General features: G+C 43.0%; 1 protein-coding gene across 1 annotated transcript; it reads right to left on the bottom strand.

Moving 5' to 3' along the window:
* Nucleotides 1-1,280: 1,280 nt before the first annotated feature.
* LOC133370919 (aspartate and glycine-rich protein-like) lies at nt 1,281-13,751 on the bottom strand. The gene is made up of 8 exons (XM_061597845.1): nt 13,661-13,751; nt 11,756-11,818; nt 9,431-9,454; nt 8,557-8,622; nt 7,497-7,520; nt 4,981-5,037; nt 2,292-2,318; nt 1,281-1,384 (listed from the first exon to the last, which is right to left on the bottom strand). Exons 1-8 carry the CDS (start codon nt 13,724-13,726, stop codon nt 1,379-1,381), a joined length of 333 nt encoding a protein of 110 aa, XP_061453829.1. The 5' UTR covers nt 13,727-13,751; the 3' UTR covers nt 1,281-1,378.
* Nucleotides 13,752-21,439: the final 7,688 nt, after the last annotated feature.

The following is a 21,439-nucleotide window of genomic DNA, read 5'->3' as shown; positions in this document are numbered from 1 at the left end:
GCCAGCATGGCCACTGGATTGGGCTGATGGGAGTTGTAGTTCAAAAAAAGTAACTTTTCCAAGCTCTGGATGTGATTCTTACCTTTGCCGAATAGGCCACGTTCCAGCCATGGAAAAACAACAACCCAACTAGCCATCCTTCATCCAGGCAAGCCAGAGCCATTGCCACAATTCAAGGACACATGCCACCCAGGCAAAAGCACTCAAGGAGGGCACTGCACAGAAGCAGTAAGGGAATGTGGACCGGGAAGAGGGGAGCTGGTTTGCAGAGAGTCCCAAGGGCCAGAAAGAGAAGCCTGAAGGGTTGCATTTGGCTTCCCACCCATGCCACAGAATTCTTCTTTTTTCCCTAGCTTTGATGGCTTTAAAATGGGATTAGACAAATTCATGGAAGATATGGTTTTTAATGGCTACTAGTCAGGGCAGCTATATGCTACCTACAGGATCAGAGGCAGGCTTCATCCCTGGCCAGTGGCCATGCTGGATGGAGCTGAAGGAGTTGCACCCCAACAACTTCTAGAGGGCCGCTAATTCCCCATTCCCAGTGTAGACAATACTGAGTTGACTCAGTATTAGGCATGTTCTTAGGCACCCCCTGAACCTCTCAGATACTGGGGGACAGGTGTCTCTCTCTGCACATTTCCCAAATGGCAAATAACATCAACTCCCTGCCGAATGATATGTCATGTCTCAGGCTGCAGACAGAAGATTGCTTTTTAGGGAACTGAAGGGTGTATGGCAGATCAAACATTTCTGGTGGTGTGCCCCGCACACTCATTTCTGTTGCCATAGGCGTTACCTTCAGTTAATTCCTGGATCACTTCCAGACAACCTGTTTATTGAGCATTCATTCTGATTTGCTTGTGGGAAGGTTACATGATGTTATGTCAGGTGATTGTTATCCCACACTTTCCTTATTGCAAGTCCAATTTTTGGAAGAAAAGGGTTTGTTGCACAAGAGAACCAAATCACCCCAAAATAGCAATAGTCTGGAAGCACTGCTGGGCATCTGACCAAGCAGGTACATAGGTCACCTTGTCACAGTCTTCCCTATGATGGTGAGATGTATTTTCACTTAAATTAAAGTAATTTGCACGGGCAAATTTTATGCAAATCTGTGTCCTCACTTGTCCACTTCTTATTGCATTTCCTTTCTCAGCAACGTTAAGCCTCCCCCCTTCCCAAAAGAGACAGAGTGAAACTGAGACTTGAGTTTTGGTTTCTGGTTTTTGAAAAGTCAGATTTCTTTATTGGCAAAAGGATCTTTGGGAAAACCAGCAGCAACAAAAGGTTAATCTCCTACAATGTCACTCAAGAAGGCATGGGAGAAAGATGGTGAATGGCATCTGGACAGCTGTTGTGATGGGTTTCTGGATGTCTAATACTGCAGAAGAAGAAGAAAAAGTGGTAAAACTTCCAATGCAGAGAAAGCCCCAATGGAGATTATTATTATATCCTGCCCTTCCTCCCAGAAGGAGCCCAGGCCAGCAAACAAAAACACTCTAAAACATCCTAAAAACAGATTTTAAAACATATTAAAACAAGACATCTTTAAAAACATATTAAAACAAAACATCTTTCAAAATATCTTAATACAAAACATCTTTCAAAAAAAGCTTTCAAAACATCTCAAAAAGCAATTCCAACACAGGCGCAGACTGGGATAAGGTCTTTACTTAAAAGGCTTGTTGCAAGAGGAAGGTTTTCAGTAGGCACCAAAAAGATAACAGAGATGGTTCCTGTCTAATATTTAAGGGGAGGGCATTCCAATGGGTTGATGCCACAGCACTAAAGGTCCACTTTCTATGTTGTGTGGAGAGGATCTCCTGATAAGATGGTATCTTCAGGAGGCCCTCACCTGCAGAGCGCAATGATTGACTGGATATATAAAGGGTAAGACAATATTTTAGATGCCATTGATGATAATAATAGTAATATTAGATTTTAGATCTGGCTTTAACTCACTCATCAAATGCTTGAACAGAACTCTTGTGCGCACACAGAGGGCTCTATCCATTGGAATCCCAATTCTGGACTAGATGGATCTTGGTCTATTTCAGCTGGGCATGATCTAGGCACTTATATCATGTAGCTGCATCATGTTCTCATCACTGTAACTGCTACATCATGCCCTGTTACTTTAACTAGAACATGATGCAGTTATGCCATTTATGGAGAAACTCCTCTGTATGATGCCAATGATTCTCTGTGTCTGCAAACAACATGCCCTGGTATGCAACTACATCCTGTAGTTGGAGAAAATGCAGAAATTCAGAATTGCTAATACTCACATAGATTATGGGGTCATCATCAGTATTCTGCAAGACAAAAATGAAACACACAAAAAAAAGATATTATTTCTACACCAGTACACTTGTATATTCCTGTGGCTTCGTGGGGGTTGTTTTGTTCTGTTTGAATTGTATAATACATTTACATTTATGTTTTAAATGTGTCGCAAGTTGCTTGGAGACCTTCATGTAACAAGCAACTAACAAGTAATGGCTATGAGTCACTCTCTATGGATGGGGGAGAAATTTGATTCAGTTCACATTTAAAGCTGAGTCTTTCAAATTCACACTTTCTGGAAGGACGTGGGGACTGAAAGACAGCCATCCTTCAAAATCACACTTATCCCACTTTTTCAGTGCTGTACCCAACCAAACAATGTTTACAAAAATGCATATATTAGGGAAATATATGCATGAAAGTATATTTGTGAAATTACATACAAAATGCATTATATTAGGAGACGTTGCTTGCAACAGTGTTTACGTCAGTCAAAATCGCATACAAAATGTGTTTATTGGGAGGCATTTGCTCAAAAAAGGTGAAGAATTTTCATGAGGATCTTTTATTGTTTTTAATCTCTTTTTGGTGTATATATCTTTTTGATATATATGCAAAAAACCCTGGTTGGCTATTGTGCTATGAACTGAACTTATTACAAAAAAAAATCACAAATTGCTGTGGAAATGTGAAGACCTGAATTTAAAACTGGAAAAATTAGAAACTGGGAGTACCAACATTGACAGATCCTCCCATCCCTTATCTCTACATATGCAGCTAGGGGGAGGTGGAGATCTTCGTCTTCTTTTTAAGCACTGCAGTTAATCCATAATGGAAAACCATTAATTCTTTCCCTTGTGCCTATCCTGAGTACACTCAGGGTGACACACCCATGAGACATGAGATAAGGCCACTGGGTAGATGGTTAGGTTCTAGGTGTTAGGTAGACTAACCAATAGGTATGGATGGATCTGTCAGTTCTGGTTTCTCTTAGTTTCACATTTTTTCTGGACTGGGATAGCCTGACCAATGTTGTCCATGCACTGGTAACCTCCAGGATGGATTGCTGTAATGTACTCTATGTGGGGCTGCCCTTGAGGTTGGTCCGGAAGCTGCAGCTGGTGCAAAATGCAGTAGTGAGACTGCTCACTGTGGCAGGGTATCACCAACATGTCACCCTGCTGTTGAAACAATTGCATTGGCTGCCTATTTACTACTGGCAAAGTTCAAGGTTCTAGTTTTGGTGTACAAAGGCCTATACAGCTTGGGACCAGGATACCTAAAATATCATCTAATCCCTTATATACCCAATCGATCACTGTGCTCTGCAGGTGAGAGCCTCCTGCAGACACCATCTTATCAGGAGGTCCTTCCTTTCTGTGCAACATAGGAATTGGACCTTTAGTGTGGCAGACATACCTTTTGGAATTCCCTCCCCTTAAATATTAGACAGGTGCCATCTCTGTTACCTTTTGGTGCCTGCTGAAGACATTCCTCTTTCAACAAGGCTTTTAAGTTGAGACCTTATTCCAGTCTGTATCTGTGCTGGAATTACTTTTTAATATGTTTTTAAACTTTCTTTTATAAAAAAATATTTTTAAAGCTTTTTTAAAAAAAGATGTTTTTAAAGCTTTTTTAAAAAAATGTTTTTTAAAGATGTTTTGTTTTAAAATATTTTAAAGACTGTTTTTATGAAGTTTTAAAGTGCTTTTAGTGCTTTTGTTTGCCGCCCTGGGCTCCTACTGGAAGGAAGGGTGGGATAGAAATCAAATAATAAATAAATAAATAAATATTTTTCCCAATCTTAAGTTTAATTTGCCCAATTTCCACATGAAAATTTGTACACATATTCATGTGCATTTCTCAGTCTATCTGTCTACCTATATGATCCATAGCTGCTAAGTGAGAGTGTTGCATGAATAAAACATCAATATACATTGCAGAACCACTAATCTAAATACTGTTGACCTTCTTGGAATATCCCCAAGCAACTGTTAACCACTTATTCTGCTCAATTTCAGAAAATGTTGCCTAGTTTGCAATGTCAGAGCTGTCCAAGGGGTGCTGTGGAATATTTGTTATGGTGAAAGGGATTTACAGGGGAGTCCATACCCTTCATAGTTTTTAGACCTCTGGAAATAACACTAGAGCAGGGCTGGGGAAATCTATCACCCTTCAGAAATTGTTGGGCTCCAACTCCCATTAGCCCCCATGGACATGATTGGTCGATTGATTGATTTGATTTGATTTGTTAGTAACTTTTCTTCACAAAAGTGAAACCAAATGATTTTGTCTGGTGCCTAAAAGTAGATGGTGCCAGGTGTGCCTCCCTGGGGAGAACATTCCATAAGTGGGGACACCACTGAGAAGGCCACATGGGAGTTGTAGACCAGCAACCTCTGGAGGGTCACAGATCCCCATCCCACCCCTGCTCTGGAGCAGCCTTCCCCAAAATGGTGTCTTCTAGATGGTTTGGACTACAGCTTCCATCTGTACCAGCCAGCATGGTCAGGGGTAATAGGAGCAGTAGCACAAAAAACTCAAGAAAGCACCAGATTGGGGATGGCAGCTTATTTATCTAGGAGCTTTTAAATGCTAAAAGCAGAAAGCTTTGTCCGTAATCAGTTTCTGGACCACCAGAAAGGATAGTCTGCTGAGCTGGTGCACAATCTGCAGATCTCTGGTACTCACGCCATTGTTGTTGAAGCTGTTGTCGCCAACCGAGTTGCCATCGAAGCTGCCGCCATTCTATCAAAAGAGCACAAAAAGCTCTTCAAGGGAGGGACCTGCCTTTCTGGATTTTGGAACTACCTCTGCACAGTGATGGCAGATGATGGTGATAATCATTAAGTCAAAGAACAACTTGACCAAACAGCTTCTAGCAGCTGGCAGCCATTAACGGGCTTATTACTTAAACCAGGGGTATGGAAACTTTCTGAGACACAGGGCCACATGCCCTCAAGTGCAACCTTCTGGGGACCGCTTGCCAGTAGTGGGTGGGACCAGAGGCAAAAGCGGGTGGATCAATGGACGTGGCCCTCATTTTGCACCGTAGGATACATTTCAACTGTGCAAAAGCCAGAGACATCTACTTCCCAACGCACACACACACCTCTCTCTACCCAGGAAAGCAAGAGGCATTATCACAGTACAAGGACACATTCCAGCCAGGCAAAAACACCCGTGGAAGGTCCAGAAAGGGCCAGGTCTTGGGGCATGGCCTGGGAAGAATCGCAAAGACTGGTTAGAGAGTCCTGGAGGTTCACGAGCCAGAGGTTTAGCAGTGAGCTAAACACAGTATTTTTGTCTCTTTGTGTGCCATAATAGCATTCCTGTTGCATAATTGTTTGCTGCCCCTGTAGTTGCTCTGGGTGACTGAAGCCACCAAATTTCTATGAGCCACTTAAACCATCTGTGTTCAGATGAGCACCTCAACTTTGCAGGAGGAATAGCTTTAGAACTTAGATCTCCAGATCCTGAATCTGTGTCAAAACAGATTCCTTTTCTCTGGAGCAGGCTATTTTTCAGCCCAATGCAGTCAGAGTGTATTACCTTTGTAGAATGCTCAAGGGTCAGTGAGTACCTCCGTTGCTGAATTGCTTAGTATGCAGCAAGCATGGGGAATGCCAGATATAGCAAAACTCCAGCCAGCATGTCTAATGGTCTGGGGTGATGTGAGTTGTAGTCCAACAACAGTTTAAGTGACGTTGGGTCCCCGTCCCTGGCATAAGGGTAGCTTAAAGTCCCAATTCCCATTGACTTGGGACCAAAATTGGGATCTTTGAGTATGAAAGCAACAGTGCTTGAGCCAGAAATCTCGCACGCGCTGCCAGATCAATCCTATGCAGATTCAGGTGAAGCTGAAACCCATTGATTTAACTGGAATGAGGCACACCTAATTCAACATAGAACTGAGCTATAAAAGTTGTTTATATTCTGACCACTAGAGGGCAAGCAAATACTTCCACCAAACTATGAGATTAAGACAGCTGCAGTCATCGCAACATGGAACAGGACAACAGTGCACCTCAAAGGGGTACATTCACTACTGCTAAAAAAAAAAAACCCCTCTATAAGGCAATGCTGAGAAGCACAAAAGAACTATTCTATTTTCAGTTTGGCAGCCCAATATGGAATGCACATTACAGGGAAGCCTGGTTGTATGTTGGTTTTACCAGATGGGAAGTCCAAGCATGAGTATTTCAGCGGGAAACGGCACAAAAAGAGCCCTGCTGGATTAGGCCAAAGGCCCATCTGGTCCAGCATCCTCTTCACATAGTGGCCAACCAGATGCCTATGGGAAATCTGCAAGCCGAACCTGAGTGCAACAGCACTCTCCTCACTTGTGATTCCTTCCCAGCAACTGGTATTTAGAGGCATACTGCCTCTGATAGTGGAGACAGAACATAGCCATTGTGGTTAGTGGCCATTGATAATCATATCCTCCATGAATTTGTCTAATCTTCTTTTAAAGTCATCTAAGTTGGTGGCCATCATTACATTTTGTGGGAGCAACTTCCGTAGTTTAAATGTCTGAAATGTTTGCCTTGAGTGGGGGACTGCCACCAACATAAGTGTTCCCTAACAAATTCACACATCTCCAGTAGTTCTAAAGCTACTATCTGTTTTGGAAAGTTGTTTGTTCACCATGCATTTGGACACCTCTTAAGATATCATAACCAAATTTTGCATGAAGATTCCTGAGACTGAGGAGCAGCTTTTTGGTTTTGTTTGGACACAATTGGACGCCAGTTTGAATCAAGATAGTGGACTGAACCCTGCAAAACTACACAAATTTTAGCCCAATTTTGCATGATGATCCTTGAGATCGAGGAGTGGGTTTCCATCTATGTTTGGATACAGTTGGATGCCATTTTGGACCAAGACAGTGGACTAAACCTTTCAAAACTGCACTGATATTTTTACCATTTCTTAGAATTCTTGAGCAACGCCAGGTACAAGGCTGCTAGTGTTCCCATATGCATACCAGCCCTGTTGGGTGCCTTGTACAAATTTTGATATCTTTAAAATATTTAGAACACCTTCCCAACTCAAAAAGAGATGCCTAAGTCAGATTCCCTTTCGCTGAGCCTGTCAAGAACAAATATTAGAAAAAAGTGAATTGAACCCCCAAAAATAAGCAGCGATACTGAATACTTCAATGCAAAACTAGGCTCAATGGATTATGCATGCTTGCTGATACTTACTCCTGGATCAGCTGCAAAGTTGTTCTGCAATAACAAAAAGAATGGGGGGGGGAGAGAAGGAGTTAAGAATGTCCTCAGATTAGAGATGGAAAGATCTGTCTGTTTCGGTTCTCTCAGTTTCTCATTTTTCCAATGTTAAATTCAGTTCTCTACATTTCCACAGCGATCTGCAATTTTTTTTTTTAAAATCCTCATGACAATTCTCCACCATTTTAGTGCAAATTTCTCCAAATAAACACATATTTGTAGGCAATTTTGACAAAGGTACACGTTTTTGCAAGCCATTTCTCATCATTTCACTCATCATTATTTTCACTCATGTATTCCTTTTTATGCACACTTTCCCCTAATATATGCGTTTTTGTAAATGTTGTTTAGTTGGCGAATTGCACCCCAAAATTCTAATAAATGCAAATTTCAAAGGATGGCTGTGTTTCGGTTCTGATAGTTTTGGAAATTGCTAATTTGATAAATTCTGCTTGAAATGCAAACTGATTCAAAATTCTCACCCGTCCCTATCTCAGATACCCAAGCTTTTTTTCAGTGCAGCACATTTGTCCCGTAAATCAATTAACACCTTTGTGATGTGGCCTCTCTCTATCCCTTCAAGCACCCCCTCAATGCCCATCTTTTCCATAAAATCTATGGCATCCTCTACTGTATGGATGGGGAACCTGTTGCCCTCCAGATATTGTTGGACTACAACTCCCATCATCCCTAACCATTGGGCAAGTTGGCTGGGATTGCTGGAAGTTGGGTGCAACAACATCCAGAAGCCAATACGACTCCCAACTGTGCTTTACTGGACAACTGAGTGCAATTACAATTTATTACCAATAATTCCATTCCCTCTACTTTTGTTGAATTTTGGATGATCCTTGGGATGGGGACCTTCCTTCTTCGTTCCTCAGTAAAGCACTACACACACTGAAACCACTATATGTCTCTGTAAGAAGAGTTAGCTGAAAGGTTTGCTATAATATGAAAGCAAGACCATTTTTTGACTGAAGAAACTGCAATACTGATTGGCTCCAAATGCAAAGGAACTGTGGGCACTTACCCCAATGCCGTTGCCTCCTATGCTAGGGCTACCTCCATTGCCAATATTAATGTTGTCACCTCCATCCTGGAAGAAGCAGAAAACACACCTTGTCAGGTGGCTGGCTGGAAAAAACCAACTTATTTCCTGAAGCCCAGATTGTTTCAGGAAATATGAGCAACATTTGCTCAGTTGGGATCTGTGATGTACAAAGAACACAATTGGATTGAAGAAGCTGAGAGTCTTCTTTTGAGGATGGCCAATAGGAGTGGCTACTAGACAAGGACTAAGTGTCCCTAACCATCTTGTTAGGGGACACTCGTTATAAAATATCTTGATAAATATTGACTTGTAATATGAAGACTATCCTTTCCCAACCTGATATCCTCTATATGTTCTGGACTACAACCCCCACCCAGAGATGTGAGTTGAAATGCAAAACATCTGGAGGGCATCAGGCTGTGGATGGCTGTAATAGTACAAATTTGAGGAGCATAGACGTCTTGGTCCATCTTCAGTTAATATTGCTGGGCAGGTTGGTTTTATGTTGACTTTACCAGATGGGAAGTCCAAGTTAGAGAATTCAGGGGGGAGGGATCCGACCTCAGAGACATTTGCCCTGAGTGTGGGGACTGCCCCCAACTGCATTGTCTTGCAACAAATTCCCACATCCCCAGGGGTCCCAAGAAAACCCTTTCCTACACCTCCTCCCCATCCTATGTTTCCATATGAATACCAATGGCTATCTTGCTGGGCCCATCGTGAATAATATGTTTGGGATTTGTTTTTGTTTTTTTTTTTTAAAAAAATGTTATTCAAACCCATGAAGTGAGTGGTAATAGTGAATAAAGGAATGCTAGGCTGGATGGGCCATACAAGCTTCATTGATACTTACTTCTCCGTCAGGCTGAAAGTTGTTCTGCAATAGTAATAATAAAAAGGGGGATGAACTTAGTTAGGGATATCCTCAAATATCAGTGGAGCCCACACCTACCTTATTTATTTTTAAAGCAGCAAAGAACAAAAATTATATCCCCCCATAGCAAAAGTGCTATGTCCCCATCAATCCTGTTTATGAAGATGGGATTAAACCAAGAGTGGGGAACCTCTAGCCCTCTGGAGATTGTTGGACTCCCATCTACTCCTGCCAGAATGGTCAATATTCAGGGATGATGGGAAATAAAGTCTGGGAACATCTGGAGAGCCACAGGTTCCCCATCCCTGGATTAAATGTCTACTTGCACAAGCACAGGTCTAGCGTAAATAACAACAGTCTTGTGGCCCCTTAAAGTCTTACAAGTTTATTATGGCATCAGCTTTCATGGACTACAGCCTATTTTGGCCACATTCACATCAGATATATATTCCACTTTTATTCCACTTTAAACAATCATGGCTTCCCCCAAAGAATCATGGGAAGTGTAGTTTGTGGTGCTGAGAGTTGCTCGGAGACCCCTATTCTCCTCACAGACCTACTGTTTGTCAGAGTGGTTTAACAGTCATTCCCTCTTCCCAGAAAACTCTGAGAATTGTAGCTCTGTGAGGAGAACAGGAGTTTCCTAACAGCTTTCAGCACCTTTCATAAACTACACTTCCCAGGATTCTTTGGGGGAAGACATGACTGTTTAAAGTGGAATAATAGTGGAATAAATTTCTGGTCTGAATGTGGCGTTAATCAGGGGTGGTCCTATGAAAGCTGATGCAAGACAAAATGTGTGAGACTTTAAGGTTCCACGAGACTCTTTGTTATTTATGCAAGTTGTGGGCTTGTGCTAGTAGTGCTTGCTGCAAAAGACTGACTATGGCTGCCTGCCTGGAAATTGTTAGCAGCAATAAGGGTCCCTCCTTCCCTCAAATCTGCATTGCTGCCCCTTATGACTGGAAGTATCTCCCCCAATACCTTTGTGACGCACCCTCTCTGCACCCGTTCAAACCCCTCCTCGAGGTTCATTTTTCCCATTAATCTCATAGCAATCTCTACTGAAAAAATAAGAACAAATATGCATCATTAAACGGAATGCACATCCTTGACATTCACTCTTGAGTACGATTCCATCGCCCCTCTCCCCTGTGTTGAATTTTAAATAGTAAACTCTTTGGAGCAGGGGCCTTCCTTTGTCTTGGCACTGAGTAATGCACTGTGCACATTAACACTGTTATATAACCTCTCAAAAGGTTCTTCCGGGGATGGACAATTTAGCAGTAACCAAACACTGCTGTTCTGTTTTAAACTCGAAGTAAAATATGAGCTCTGCTTCTAGACCTGGAACACTTGGCAGTTAGGTGGGCACTTCCCCCTTCCCCAGCCCCAAATATTGTTGGGATGGTGTTCACTGCGACGATTGTGTGTGTGGGGAAATGATTCAATACTCCCCCCTCAGTACACTTCTTATGATGATTTCTGCCCCTCCCCAGCTATTTAGGTGGAAAGGAAGAAAGGGAATAGATATTAGGGCAATGTAATTTCAAAAAAAAAAAAGTTAATGTACTGCCTTCAAGTCAATTCTGACTTATGGCGACCCTATGAACAGGGTTTTCATGAGGCTGAGAGGCAGTGACTGGCCCAAGGTCACCCAGTGAGCTTCATGGCTGTGTGGGGATTCGAATCCTGGTCTCCCAGGTCGTAGTCCAAGAAAGGAAAGTGTTAAAGTGTCAGAGATGCTTCCCAGAGAGGAGAGACAGACCCCAAAGAAAGGAATGTCTGCAGCAACCTAGGAAATGACTAGAGCTATCTAAAGAGGTCAGAATCGGTTGGAATAGCAGTGTAAAAAGCTTGGGGAAATTGTGCTGTGATTCTAGTGAGTTAAAAAAAAGTTGGCTCTTGTGAGCTCTGAAGAAGATAACACCTTAAAGGTTTAAGATCACCTTAAGATCTTGTGGCAACATAAAGACTAACAAAAGTTTTGCTACAAGACTCTTGGTTGTTTTGGTTGCATGAGACCTAATGTGGTTACCCCACAGGAACTTTCCAGGAGAGAGAAAAAAGGCACACAGGAAAAAACTCAGAGGGGAATGGACCACCATGAGCTTTGTTCATGGTGTTGTACAGAAGCCACGTAAGAAGAGAATGAACAAAGAATGTCTTTTCCACAGTAAATGTGCAGGGAAGAAAGCAGAATCAGCTGAAAGGTTTTCTTCTTGTTTAAAGAGAAACCAACTTTAGACGGAGGAAAGTGCAATATTGCTCATCTCAGAACTCAAAGGAATTCTGGGTACTCACCCCAATGCCGTTGCCTTCTATAGTAGGGTCGCCTCCACCACCAATATTAATGTTGGCTGCATTCTGAAAAGGGGCAGGAAGAGCATATTGTCAGGTGGATGGTTGGAAAAAGCAACATAACTCTTTGGAGCCCGGTCACTATCACAGGATGTGAGCAACATTGACTGGGTTGGGGTCTGCGGTCAGACATAATTTCTCTACGTAAGGACTAGACAAAGAGATTTTGCAACTGATCAGCAGTTCAACCCATTACCCCTCCAGGAGTGACTAATGGAAACGCTTTGATCTGGCGACTAGTGTGTTCACAGCCATAGTCTTCTGATATCAAGGCTTGCAAACTTTGGGACTCCCCAAGCCTCTGATGCTGCTCTGTTGTGTCTGTATAGTGCCAAGGATCCACACTTGGAGAATGAGTTCCTATTAATCTGTGGCAGGTCTGGGGAACCTTTGGCCCTCCAGATGTTGCTGAACTACAACTCCCATTATCCCTGTCCATTAGCCATGCTTGCAAGTTCTAATGGGGATTGTAGTTCAGCAACATCTGGACAGCCAAAGGTTCCCCACACCTGGTGTATGGGATCCAGAACCAGCTTTCAGTTTCAATAGCACTCTTCTTTTTTCTTACTCCCAGGGCAGGAGGGAGAGCTGTCTATAGAAAGCAATGGGGAAATCCAGAAATTTAACATAGCACCAACATCTCTCTCTCTGTCTCTCCCCCCCCCCTCTCTCTCTCTCACACACACACACGGCAGCATTTTCACCCAGGTTTTCAGTACTTGAATGGCTTGGTAGTTCTTATATTTTATATTGTTTGAATGTGTACTTTTCGTTATATATTTTTGTAATGATTTTATTTATGACATTGCATGGCTGCCCCAGTCTCCCTTAAGAGAAAGGGTAGCACGAAAAGCTAATAAAAGATGGTGATCATATTTGGTGTGAAAATTTCATAAACATAAATTTCATAAAGCACCCTTTAGAAGAAGGTTGGGAACAAAATCTAAATCATTATTATTAATAATATTTAAAATTGTGTGAAAAGATTATAGAGTTATTTAGTCACTTTTGTAATGCTTTTATTTCTGATGTTGTATAGCCATCAGGAGGAAAGGTGGAATAAAAATCTAATAAATGATTATTGTGATGATGATACAAAAATTGTGTGAAAAATGTTACCTTTGTGTCATTCTTTAGAAATATGAAAGCCCAATGATGCTGCAATGTACAACGAGGCTCTGAGGGAGCAGTATGAGGGCTTATTCACAGATGACACTAAATGCTCACTATTTAACAGTGCAGGGGTGCCCAACATTGATCAGGAAGATGTTGCATGGAGAAGGAAGGTATTAACCTTTCCCCTCCAGCCATTATCTTTGGTATAACACCCTCTGTGCTGTAATTAGCTTAGGAACAAGATTCACATTGGCACCAACATTGTACATCTGTGAGTTTCAGTTTTAATTCCTTCACTTCCTGGTAGGGATGGAAGGATCTATCAGTTTCAGTTCTGTCAGTTTCTCATTTTTCCCCTCTTCTTAAATGTAGTTCACATTTTTGCGGCCATTTGCAAATTTCTTTTAAAACTGTGTCAGCATTTTAGTGTGAATTTCTCCTAATGAACACATTTGTGGATGCAACTTTGCCTAATGCATTTTTGCATGTTATTTTCACAAATACCTGCATTTCTATGTATGTTATACTAAAGCATGTGCATTTTTGTACACATTACTTGTCTAGAGATCCGATGTGTGGATTTCAAAGGATGGATGTGTTCCACTCCACATATTGTTTTGGAAAGTGCTAATTTTGTACGCTCACCTTTAAAGGCGAATGAAATTGAATATCTCCCCCATCCCTACCTTCTGGTCACCCATCATCCTGCAATAATCCCATGTTCATCCTTACCGTGGGTGAAGCTCCCAGGGAGAGCAGACAGATAACTAGGAAAGCAGCCACAACCTGGACCTTCATCTTTGGTTTCGCTTCCTTCCTTCTCTCTCTTTCTCAAGTTGAGTTCAGGAATAACAGCAATCTGGAGGGCTGTATTTATTCTGGATGTTATCATGGGCAGTGCCAACTTCTTTGGGCCAAGCCTAGTGACTCAGAGTTAGAAGAAACCAATGCCTGCTTCACCTGGTTCTTTCATTCCAGGGTCCCCATCCTCTTATCTTTCCCAGGCTCCCCTTTTGCAGCACATGTAACTCCTTTGTTCATTTCCCTTATTCCTCCCATATATATTCTGCAGTGCCATTTCATTGCTGTGTACAGAACATCAGGGAGGAAAACCCTAACTTTACCATTCCTTTTCCTGGTCTTGCCATGGAAAATCCAGCGGGCAATTTAAATTTCAGAGGGGAAGAGCTATGGATTCCTTTGTTCAACGTTATAAATGTCTTCCTTTATCCAAACACGTCCTAACCACATTATTTGCACAGCCATGCTTGCTCCCAACTACGCTGCATCATAGGCTTTGGAGTGTTAAAGCTGTTTTTTGCAAAAGGTGAGATGTAAATATTCTAAAGAAATCAATTAGGCTCAGATGTGTTAATGTATTGTGAGAATTCAGGTGGAATTGGCTAGAAAAGGATGAAATATTGATGCAAATGCGGTCAGCATAAATAATGATTGATCATGTGAGTATGAACCTTAAATGGATCTGTCAAAAACAAAATAATCAAAACTTGAATTTTTCAACTGGGATTTGCAAATGGCAAACAGAACGGTTAAGTTTCACCCAAGGTCAATTTTGTTCAAATGTCAGCTTCAGCTCAATTTTGAGCAGACACCTAACATTGCAGTGTGTGTAGTTTGTCCCCAGTATTTTTTTTTCCTTCTTTTTCAAAAAAATGCAGCTCTGGAAGCTCCAGGCCTAATTGGAAGGCCAGCATAGAGAGGAGGGGCTTCTTTACCCTTTTCTCCCTCCCTCCCTCTCTCTCTCTCTCTCTCTGTAGTGCCTTTCCATTAAAAATGATTGCCTAATTAGTTGTAAAGAGAGCCAGTGTGGTGTAGTGGTTAAAGTGTTGGACTACGACCTGGGAGACCAGGGTTCAAATCCCCACACAGCCATGAAGCTCACCAGATGCCCTCAGGCCAGTCATTGCCTGTCAGCCTCAGAGGAAGGCAATGGTAATCCACCTCTGAATCCGCTTACCATGAAAACCCTATTCATAGAGTCACCATAAGTCGGGATCAACTTGCAGTCCATTTCCATTTCAATTAGTTGTAAAAAAAAATACAGGTTTGTGGGAAGCATCTCATTGAGGCACCATTTAGTTGAAAAAACATCAGAAACTCTGTGCTGATTTTATAGTTCAGACTGCAGCCTCCATGGCCGCCTTGTTAGATGACTGTAAAGCATCGACTGTAAAGCATTGTATGTGGGCCTGCCTCTGAAGGCAGTTTAGGAGCTGCAGTTAGTTTAAAATGCAGCTGCTGTGCTATTAGTTGACACCTCTGGAGCCTCTTTCCTCTGTCAGTTAACCATGGTAGGTTTTCCACTCATTTGATTTATGACTGGGATCCCCAGTGTGGCACCTATTGGTCCCATGGCATCGTCAGACACCGCCCCCTTCACACCCACCGACAATTCTGCCTCTCCTGATTTTTATTTTTTATTTTAAATTGACTTTTAATTTTTTTTGTTCTTCTTTGGTTGGAGGAGAGGGCTGCCTTTTTGTCTATGCTTTATTTGTTTCTGGGAATGTAAGCATTTTGCCTGTTTCAAGGGTGTTACGAGCATCACTAATTTTTCTTCTGTGAAATGGGTACCTTATGGTGCCAACAACACTTTCTTGCATTTACAGATGTGTCCCTGGGGCCCAGAAGGTTGGGAACCCCTGGTTAATAATATATTTATTGTTTTATACTTCTTTTAAAAAATTACATTATTGAAGTATGGTATATAAATCCATTTAATAAATAGATGAATAAATAAATGAATATATGTTGTAAAGAAAACAATGCTAGAGAAAGGCTGTATGTGATCAAGGGTTGCTAGGTTCATGGCCTGAGACTGATCCTGTATCTTTAGGAGAAGAGAAAGTCAGCCAAGTGCCAACTGAATTTAATATTGCAAAAATGAAAAACAGAGAGAACCAAAATGGGCAAATCCTTCCATCCCTACTCAGAAGTAAGTCCCATTGAATTCAGTGAGCCTTACAGCCTGGTAACTGAGGTTAGGATTGCAGCTGGGTAATCTGCCTCTCAAACCACTCCACTACTGTTGCTTTCCTATTTGCTCAAAACAGTCTTATTTGCTGAAGGTGGGTGGAAAGTAGGTTTGCATGAACTGGGAAAGACCTAACTGAGCATTTGACGATAAAAGCCTGTGGAAGGCAAAGGTGAGGAAAGCTTTGGGAAGGGTGTCAGCAAATTCAGCAGTAAGGTGGGATTTGTTTGGATGTTGATAAGATATGTTATTGTCTGATTAACTGGAAAGGTACGTGAGGGAAAGAAACTGGGAGAAGGCTAGGGGCAGAGTTATTGCCTCGTTCATCTTTTCCTCCTCTAGTCGTTCAGTTTTCCTTATGAAGAAAGGCCAGAAAGGTTTATCTTCACTCATAAAGAGGCATGAAGGGCCGGCCCTAGCATTAGGCAGAGTGAGATGGCCACTTCAGGCAGTTGAATTTAGGTGCCATGAAAGAGAAGCACATTGTTAGTTTTTAAAATGCAATACTAATACATTTCTTTTACTCCCACGGAGAGCTGCTTGTGGGGTTCTCTGCCCCAGGGGACTAAAATAATATTCTGTCCTAAGCACCTTGATGTGGGAGAGGGGCACCATTTGCTGCTGTGCCTCAAAATGTCTTGGATGCACCCTGGAGGCTTGGGAGTCTCGGCATTTGTGGAGAAGATCCCATCTTTACATGAAGAATTGGGACCAAACCACTTTATTTAGAACCAGTGGTGACTGGTGGCTCCATGTCAGTGAGCAGTGGAATCCGCTCCTGGTTTTAGTGTGAACATTCAAGGAGCTGTCCAAGGGGCTGAAACCTATTCCTAAAATAGATTCAGCATCATGGAGAGCTCCTGGAAAGTTTGGACTAAAATCTGGAGTGGATTCCACTGCCTCACTGACATGGAGCCACCAAATGCCGCTGCTTAGAAGAAACTCTAGCATGCGCAAGGCATGAGAAAAGCTGGGCCAACTTGGTGAGATGGGTATTGGAGGAACTGTTTTACAGTGGTTCTGATCCTATCTCCAGGGTCATTTTCAGAGAATAGCATTGGGTGACTGTCTTTCGCCCCCCTGGCAGTTGTGTTGTGAAGTGCCACAAGGTACCATCTTGTCCCCCATGCTGTTTAACATCTATATGAAGCCCTTGGGAGTGGTCATCAGGAGATTTGGGGTGAGGCGTCAGCAGTATGCTGATGATACCCAGCTCTATTTTTCGGTAACATCTGAATCGGGAGAGGCTGTGCAAGCCCTGGATAGCTACCTGGACTTGGTGGTGAACTGGATGAGGACCAATAAACTGAGTCTGAATCCTAGCAAGATGGAGGCACTGTGGGTTATTGGTTCCCAAGTCCAGATAATTGGTCAGTTGCCTGCTTTGGATGGGGTCGTACTCCCTTTGAAAGAGCAGGTTCATAGTCTGGGGGTGCTCCTGGATCCATCTTTGTTGCTACAGGCCCAGGTGACCTCAGTGGCTAGGAGTGCCTTTTACCAGTTTGGGCTGATAAGAGAGCTGCTGCCATTTCTGGACAGGGATAGCCTGACCACTGTTGTCAACACATTGGTAACCTCCAGGCTGGATTACTGTAATGCACTCTGTGTGGGGCTGCCCTTGAGGTTGGTCTGGAAGTTGCAGCTGGTGCAAAATGCAGTGGCGAGACTGCTCACTGGGGCAGGGTATCGTCAACATGTCACCCCACTGCTGAAAGAATTGCACTGGCTCCCCCTTTGCTACCAGGCCAAATTCAAGGTTCTAGTTTTGGTGTACAAAGCCCTATACAGCTCAGGACCAGGATATCTGAAAGACAGTCTTAGCCCTTATATACCCAGTCAATCACTGCACTCTGCAGGTGAGGACGTACTGCAGATATCTAATCAGGAGGTCCATTCTGCAAAACATAGGAAACGGACCATTAGTGTGGCGGCACCTACCCTGTGGAATTCCCTCTCCTTAAATATTAGACAGGCGCCATCTCTGTTATCTTTTCGGCGCCTATTGAAGACCTTCTTCTTTCAACTAGCCTTGTTAGTTGAGACCTTGCCAGTCTGCGTCTGTGTTGGAATGGCTTTTTAATATGTTCTTAAACCTTTTTTAAAAAATGTTTTTTAATCTTAGAAGATATTTTGAAAGCTTTTTTAAGAAATGTTTTTAAAGATGTTCTGTTTTAATGTATCTTAAAGTCTGTTTTTATGATGTTTTGAAGTGTTTTTGGTGCTTTTGTTTGCCGTTCTGGGCTCCTACTGGGAGGAAGGGCTGGATATAAATCAAATAATAAATAAATAAATTTTTGTACACATTATTTGGTTGGAGTAATGCATCAGAAAATTCAGACAAGTGTGAATTCCATGTACTGTTTTGGGAAGTGCAAGCTGGTATAGCACAGTGGGGAGGAGAGCCTGGCTGGGAGTCCAGAGTCTGTGAGTTTAAATCCCCGCTCATGTCTCCTGAGTGTCAAGGGTCAGCTAAAGATCACCCCACAGTGAGTGGCTCACGTGCCCTGCCACCTGTGCAGTATCCCAAGGCGCCCAGTTGCCCCCCAGCTGGCAGATGTGGACAAAGAAGGGGCTGGCTTGAGAAGGCCCTAGCCAACTGGGGGGGACTAGTCTCAGAGGTCTGGAAGAAAGAGAAACTGATAGAAACTGAAATTGATAGATTTGTCCATCTCTGGTTAGAGGATGTTGCCATGGCTCCCATTGAGCTTTCTCTGATGCACACCAAGGCACAGATGTGTAATATGTGGCAGGTTAAACAAGATTAGATGGAAATGAACTCTGGAAGGGGAAGGGGAGAGGAGGGGGGCTTTGGCCAGGTCCCCAGATGGTACGAATGAATGTGAGGGTTCTTCATCTTCAGCGAACTGAATTGAATGTGTCACCTATAGGGTGTAGTTGTCCAGGATCTCAGGGGGTCTTAGGCCCCTTACTTTGAAGGACCAAGGTCCCAGCCAGGTCCCTATGTCTCCAGTGTCCTACAAGCCAATCAGCATGAAAGCTGGCTGAAGCTGGATGAGTATTAACCACTAAGAAGTATCTTCTAACATGCTCCTTTGTCCTTTCCTGCTGATTGGAGCCAATCAGAGTGAAAGGAGGTGAGGCGGCTGCTGAGAAGACTCTTCTCAATAGCGAACAGACTCCCCTTTCATGCTGATTGTTTCCTGGGGATTTCTGCTGTTGTGGGAGAAGGCGCGTGCAGGAAGGACTGAGGAGCATGGAGATGATGACAGGAAGCAAATGAGTGAGGGGGTGTGGTGTGACTATCACAAAAGGACCCTGCACTTCCGAATTTGCCACGACACTACTGATCCCCTATCCCTAACTCATGAGAAGTTGCATGTGTTGAAATTCCCTCCTCCCTGAAGTGCAGGAGCCTTGCCCTCTTTTGCATCCGGCTGCCCCAGTTATTCCTGCACCATAGTTCATGACACCTGTCATGACACTCTGTGTTTCCGCAGAGTCAGAGAACTTCAGACAATGATTCTTTTGTGGCCGTTCTATCTCTGACCAGATCTAGGCCATCTCAACATGGTTACAGCTAAGGCTGTGACCTGGGTCGTACAAAGCAGCTTGCGAGGCTAACCAGGAAAAGTTCTAGGTTAGGCCAGCTGACTGGTGGCCACACAGCAACCTCTCCGCAGGAGAAACTGACAGTCGATAAATGCCGAGGCTGTGCCATTTGAGGCACAGCAGCAGCCAATGGGAAAACATGCTGTGTCCTAGATAGTATGCAATAGAGCAAACTGGGTTAATAGGACATTCTTCTGAAGACAAACAGCCCCATCTCATGATGTGCAGCCTGCACGTTTCCAGAGACATTCTGGTAGTAAATGTGAAAGGGCAGGAGCTCATTCTGAGAGGCCCCTGCAGCTGTGCCCTCAAGAAGAGTCTGAAAACGCAGGCAGTTCTATTGATCCATTATATAGATATACAGATATAGATCCACACATATAACACCCCATTTCTTAGGACCATCATGATTGCAATTCTGTATATAGTTTGCTGGACGTAAGCTCCATTTAACTCAGTGGTGCTTACTTTGACTGCATAGGTTCACCTTCTACAGTAAGTTGAGCTTTAACAAAAGATCTTCAACCAGCTGAAAAGCAAACTTTTGGCAAACATTTATCTTTTAATCAGAAACACAAGCAATCTTACAAAGCGTTACCATTTAGATTGCTAGAATGAAGTTGGAACCCCATCAAAGAAAAGGAAAGAAGTGTCTAGCCTCTGCTGTAAGACTGCAGTCCTATCTACACTGACCAGGAAGTATTTATCTTTTGATGTTTTAGATAACTATAAGCAGCAGTTGACCACTTATTAAAGAAAAGTAATGGTGACATAGATGCCCTCTGGGCACGCTCAACCACAATGTTTTGCTCTGAGGAAAGCACCCTTCATCAAAGTGAGGCATGGAGCACCTACATCACTGCTGTTTGGTTGGCAAGAAGCAGGTGAGCTGATGAATGGGAGAAGGGGAGCATGATGGTCCTCTGTCTCAAGTGGCACAATATCTTGTGCTGTCCCTGCAAAATGGAAAGTAAAAGGTATGTTGTTGACAGCAACAGAGCAATTGCTCTAATGGTAGTTTTATCATTGTTTTCCCTGAAAAGAAAATTGATTATTTCAGCTCTAAGTTGATGTCATTTTAAAAATGAAGCTGAAAGAACATTCTGTCCAATGCTGACTGCTGGAAGCTAAACAGGCCCTTGCTGCCACACAGGTTTAAAGCTGTCATCAATTTCATTTAGTGAAAAGGTTAATACATCAAAATGCAAGTACTGTACCCCCAGACAGACATCCCCTAAGGGAACCAAGTTAAAAGGTAAGTAAGGGCGGCCTCATTAATAGTTCTAATCCCACCAGATTAGAACAATAATTGCAAGAGAGAGAGAAATGGCAAGGGATCAGCACTGACAATTAAGCAAATATTCTCGCTGTGGAACTTAAGGGTGCTTCCTTTAATAATGCTCTGTGGTGATTAGCTAGAAGATCATTTGATCCAATTCCAAATCACTTTCCTCCCTCTCTGCCTGGAGCATTACTGAAGAAGGAATCCACAGGAGAAGCAGGTTGTCCCTCCAAAATAGCAGAAATGACCCATGAGCAGCAGGACCCCAGAAACTAGTGCTGAACTTAGATTTCCCCCTGCTCTTCTGTGATGTGTCTCTCAAGAGGCTTCTGTGGGATGGAATTGTCCATATCCCATGCCTAAAGCCCTCTGATCCAGCAGGAGGAAGATCATAAAAACACACATCCTGGCTGGACCCATTTGGCTATGGGACAGCCCTCTATTTAAAGGTGTCCCCTATTTGAAGGCAGTGGAGGCTGATGACTGTGATGTCAGTGGGGCAGTGAATCCGCTCCAGGTTTTAATCCAAACTTTCAAGGAATTGAAAGCTCCTTGATAGCCCCTTGAAAGTCTAGACTAAAACCTGGGGCGGATTCACTGCCCCGCTGGCATTGGAGCCACCAGCCTCCACTATTTGAAGGGCTGCCCGGCAGAAGCACCCTTG

Source organism: Rhineura floridana, chromosome 15 (assembly GCF_030035675.1).
Source record: "Rhineura floridana isolate rRhiFlo1 chromosome 15, rRhiFlo1.hap2, whole genome shotgun sequence".
In the NCBI taxonomy this organism is placed as follows: domain Eukaryota; kingdom Metazoa; phylum Chordata; class Lepidosauria; order Squamata; family Rhineuridae; genus Rhineura; species Rhineura floridana.
The sequence above is the reverse complement of the archived record's forward strand: the minus strand, read 5'-3'. Positions and strand labels throughout refer to the sequence as shown.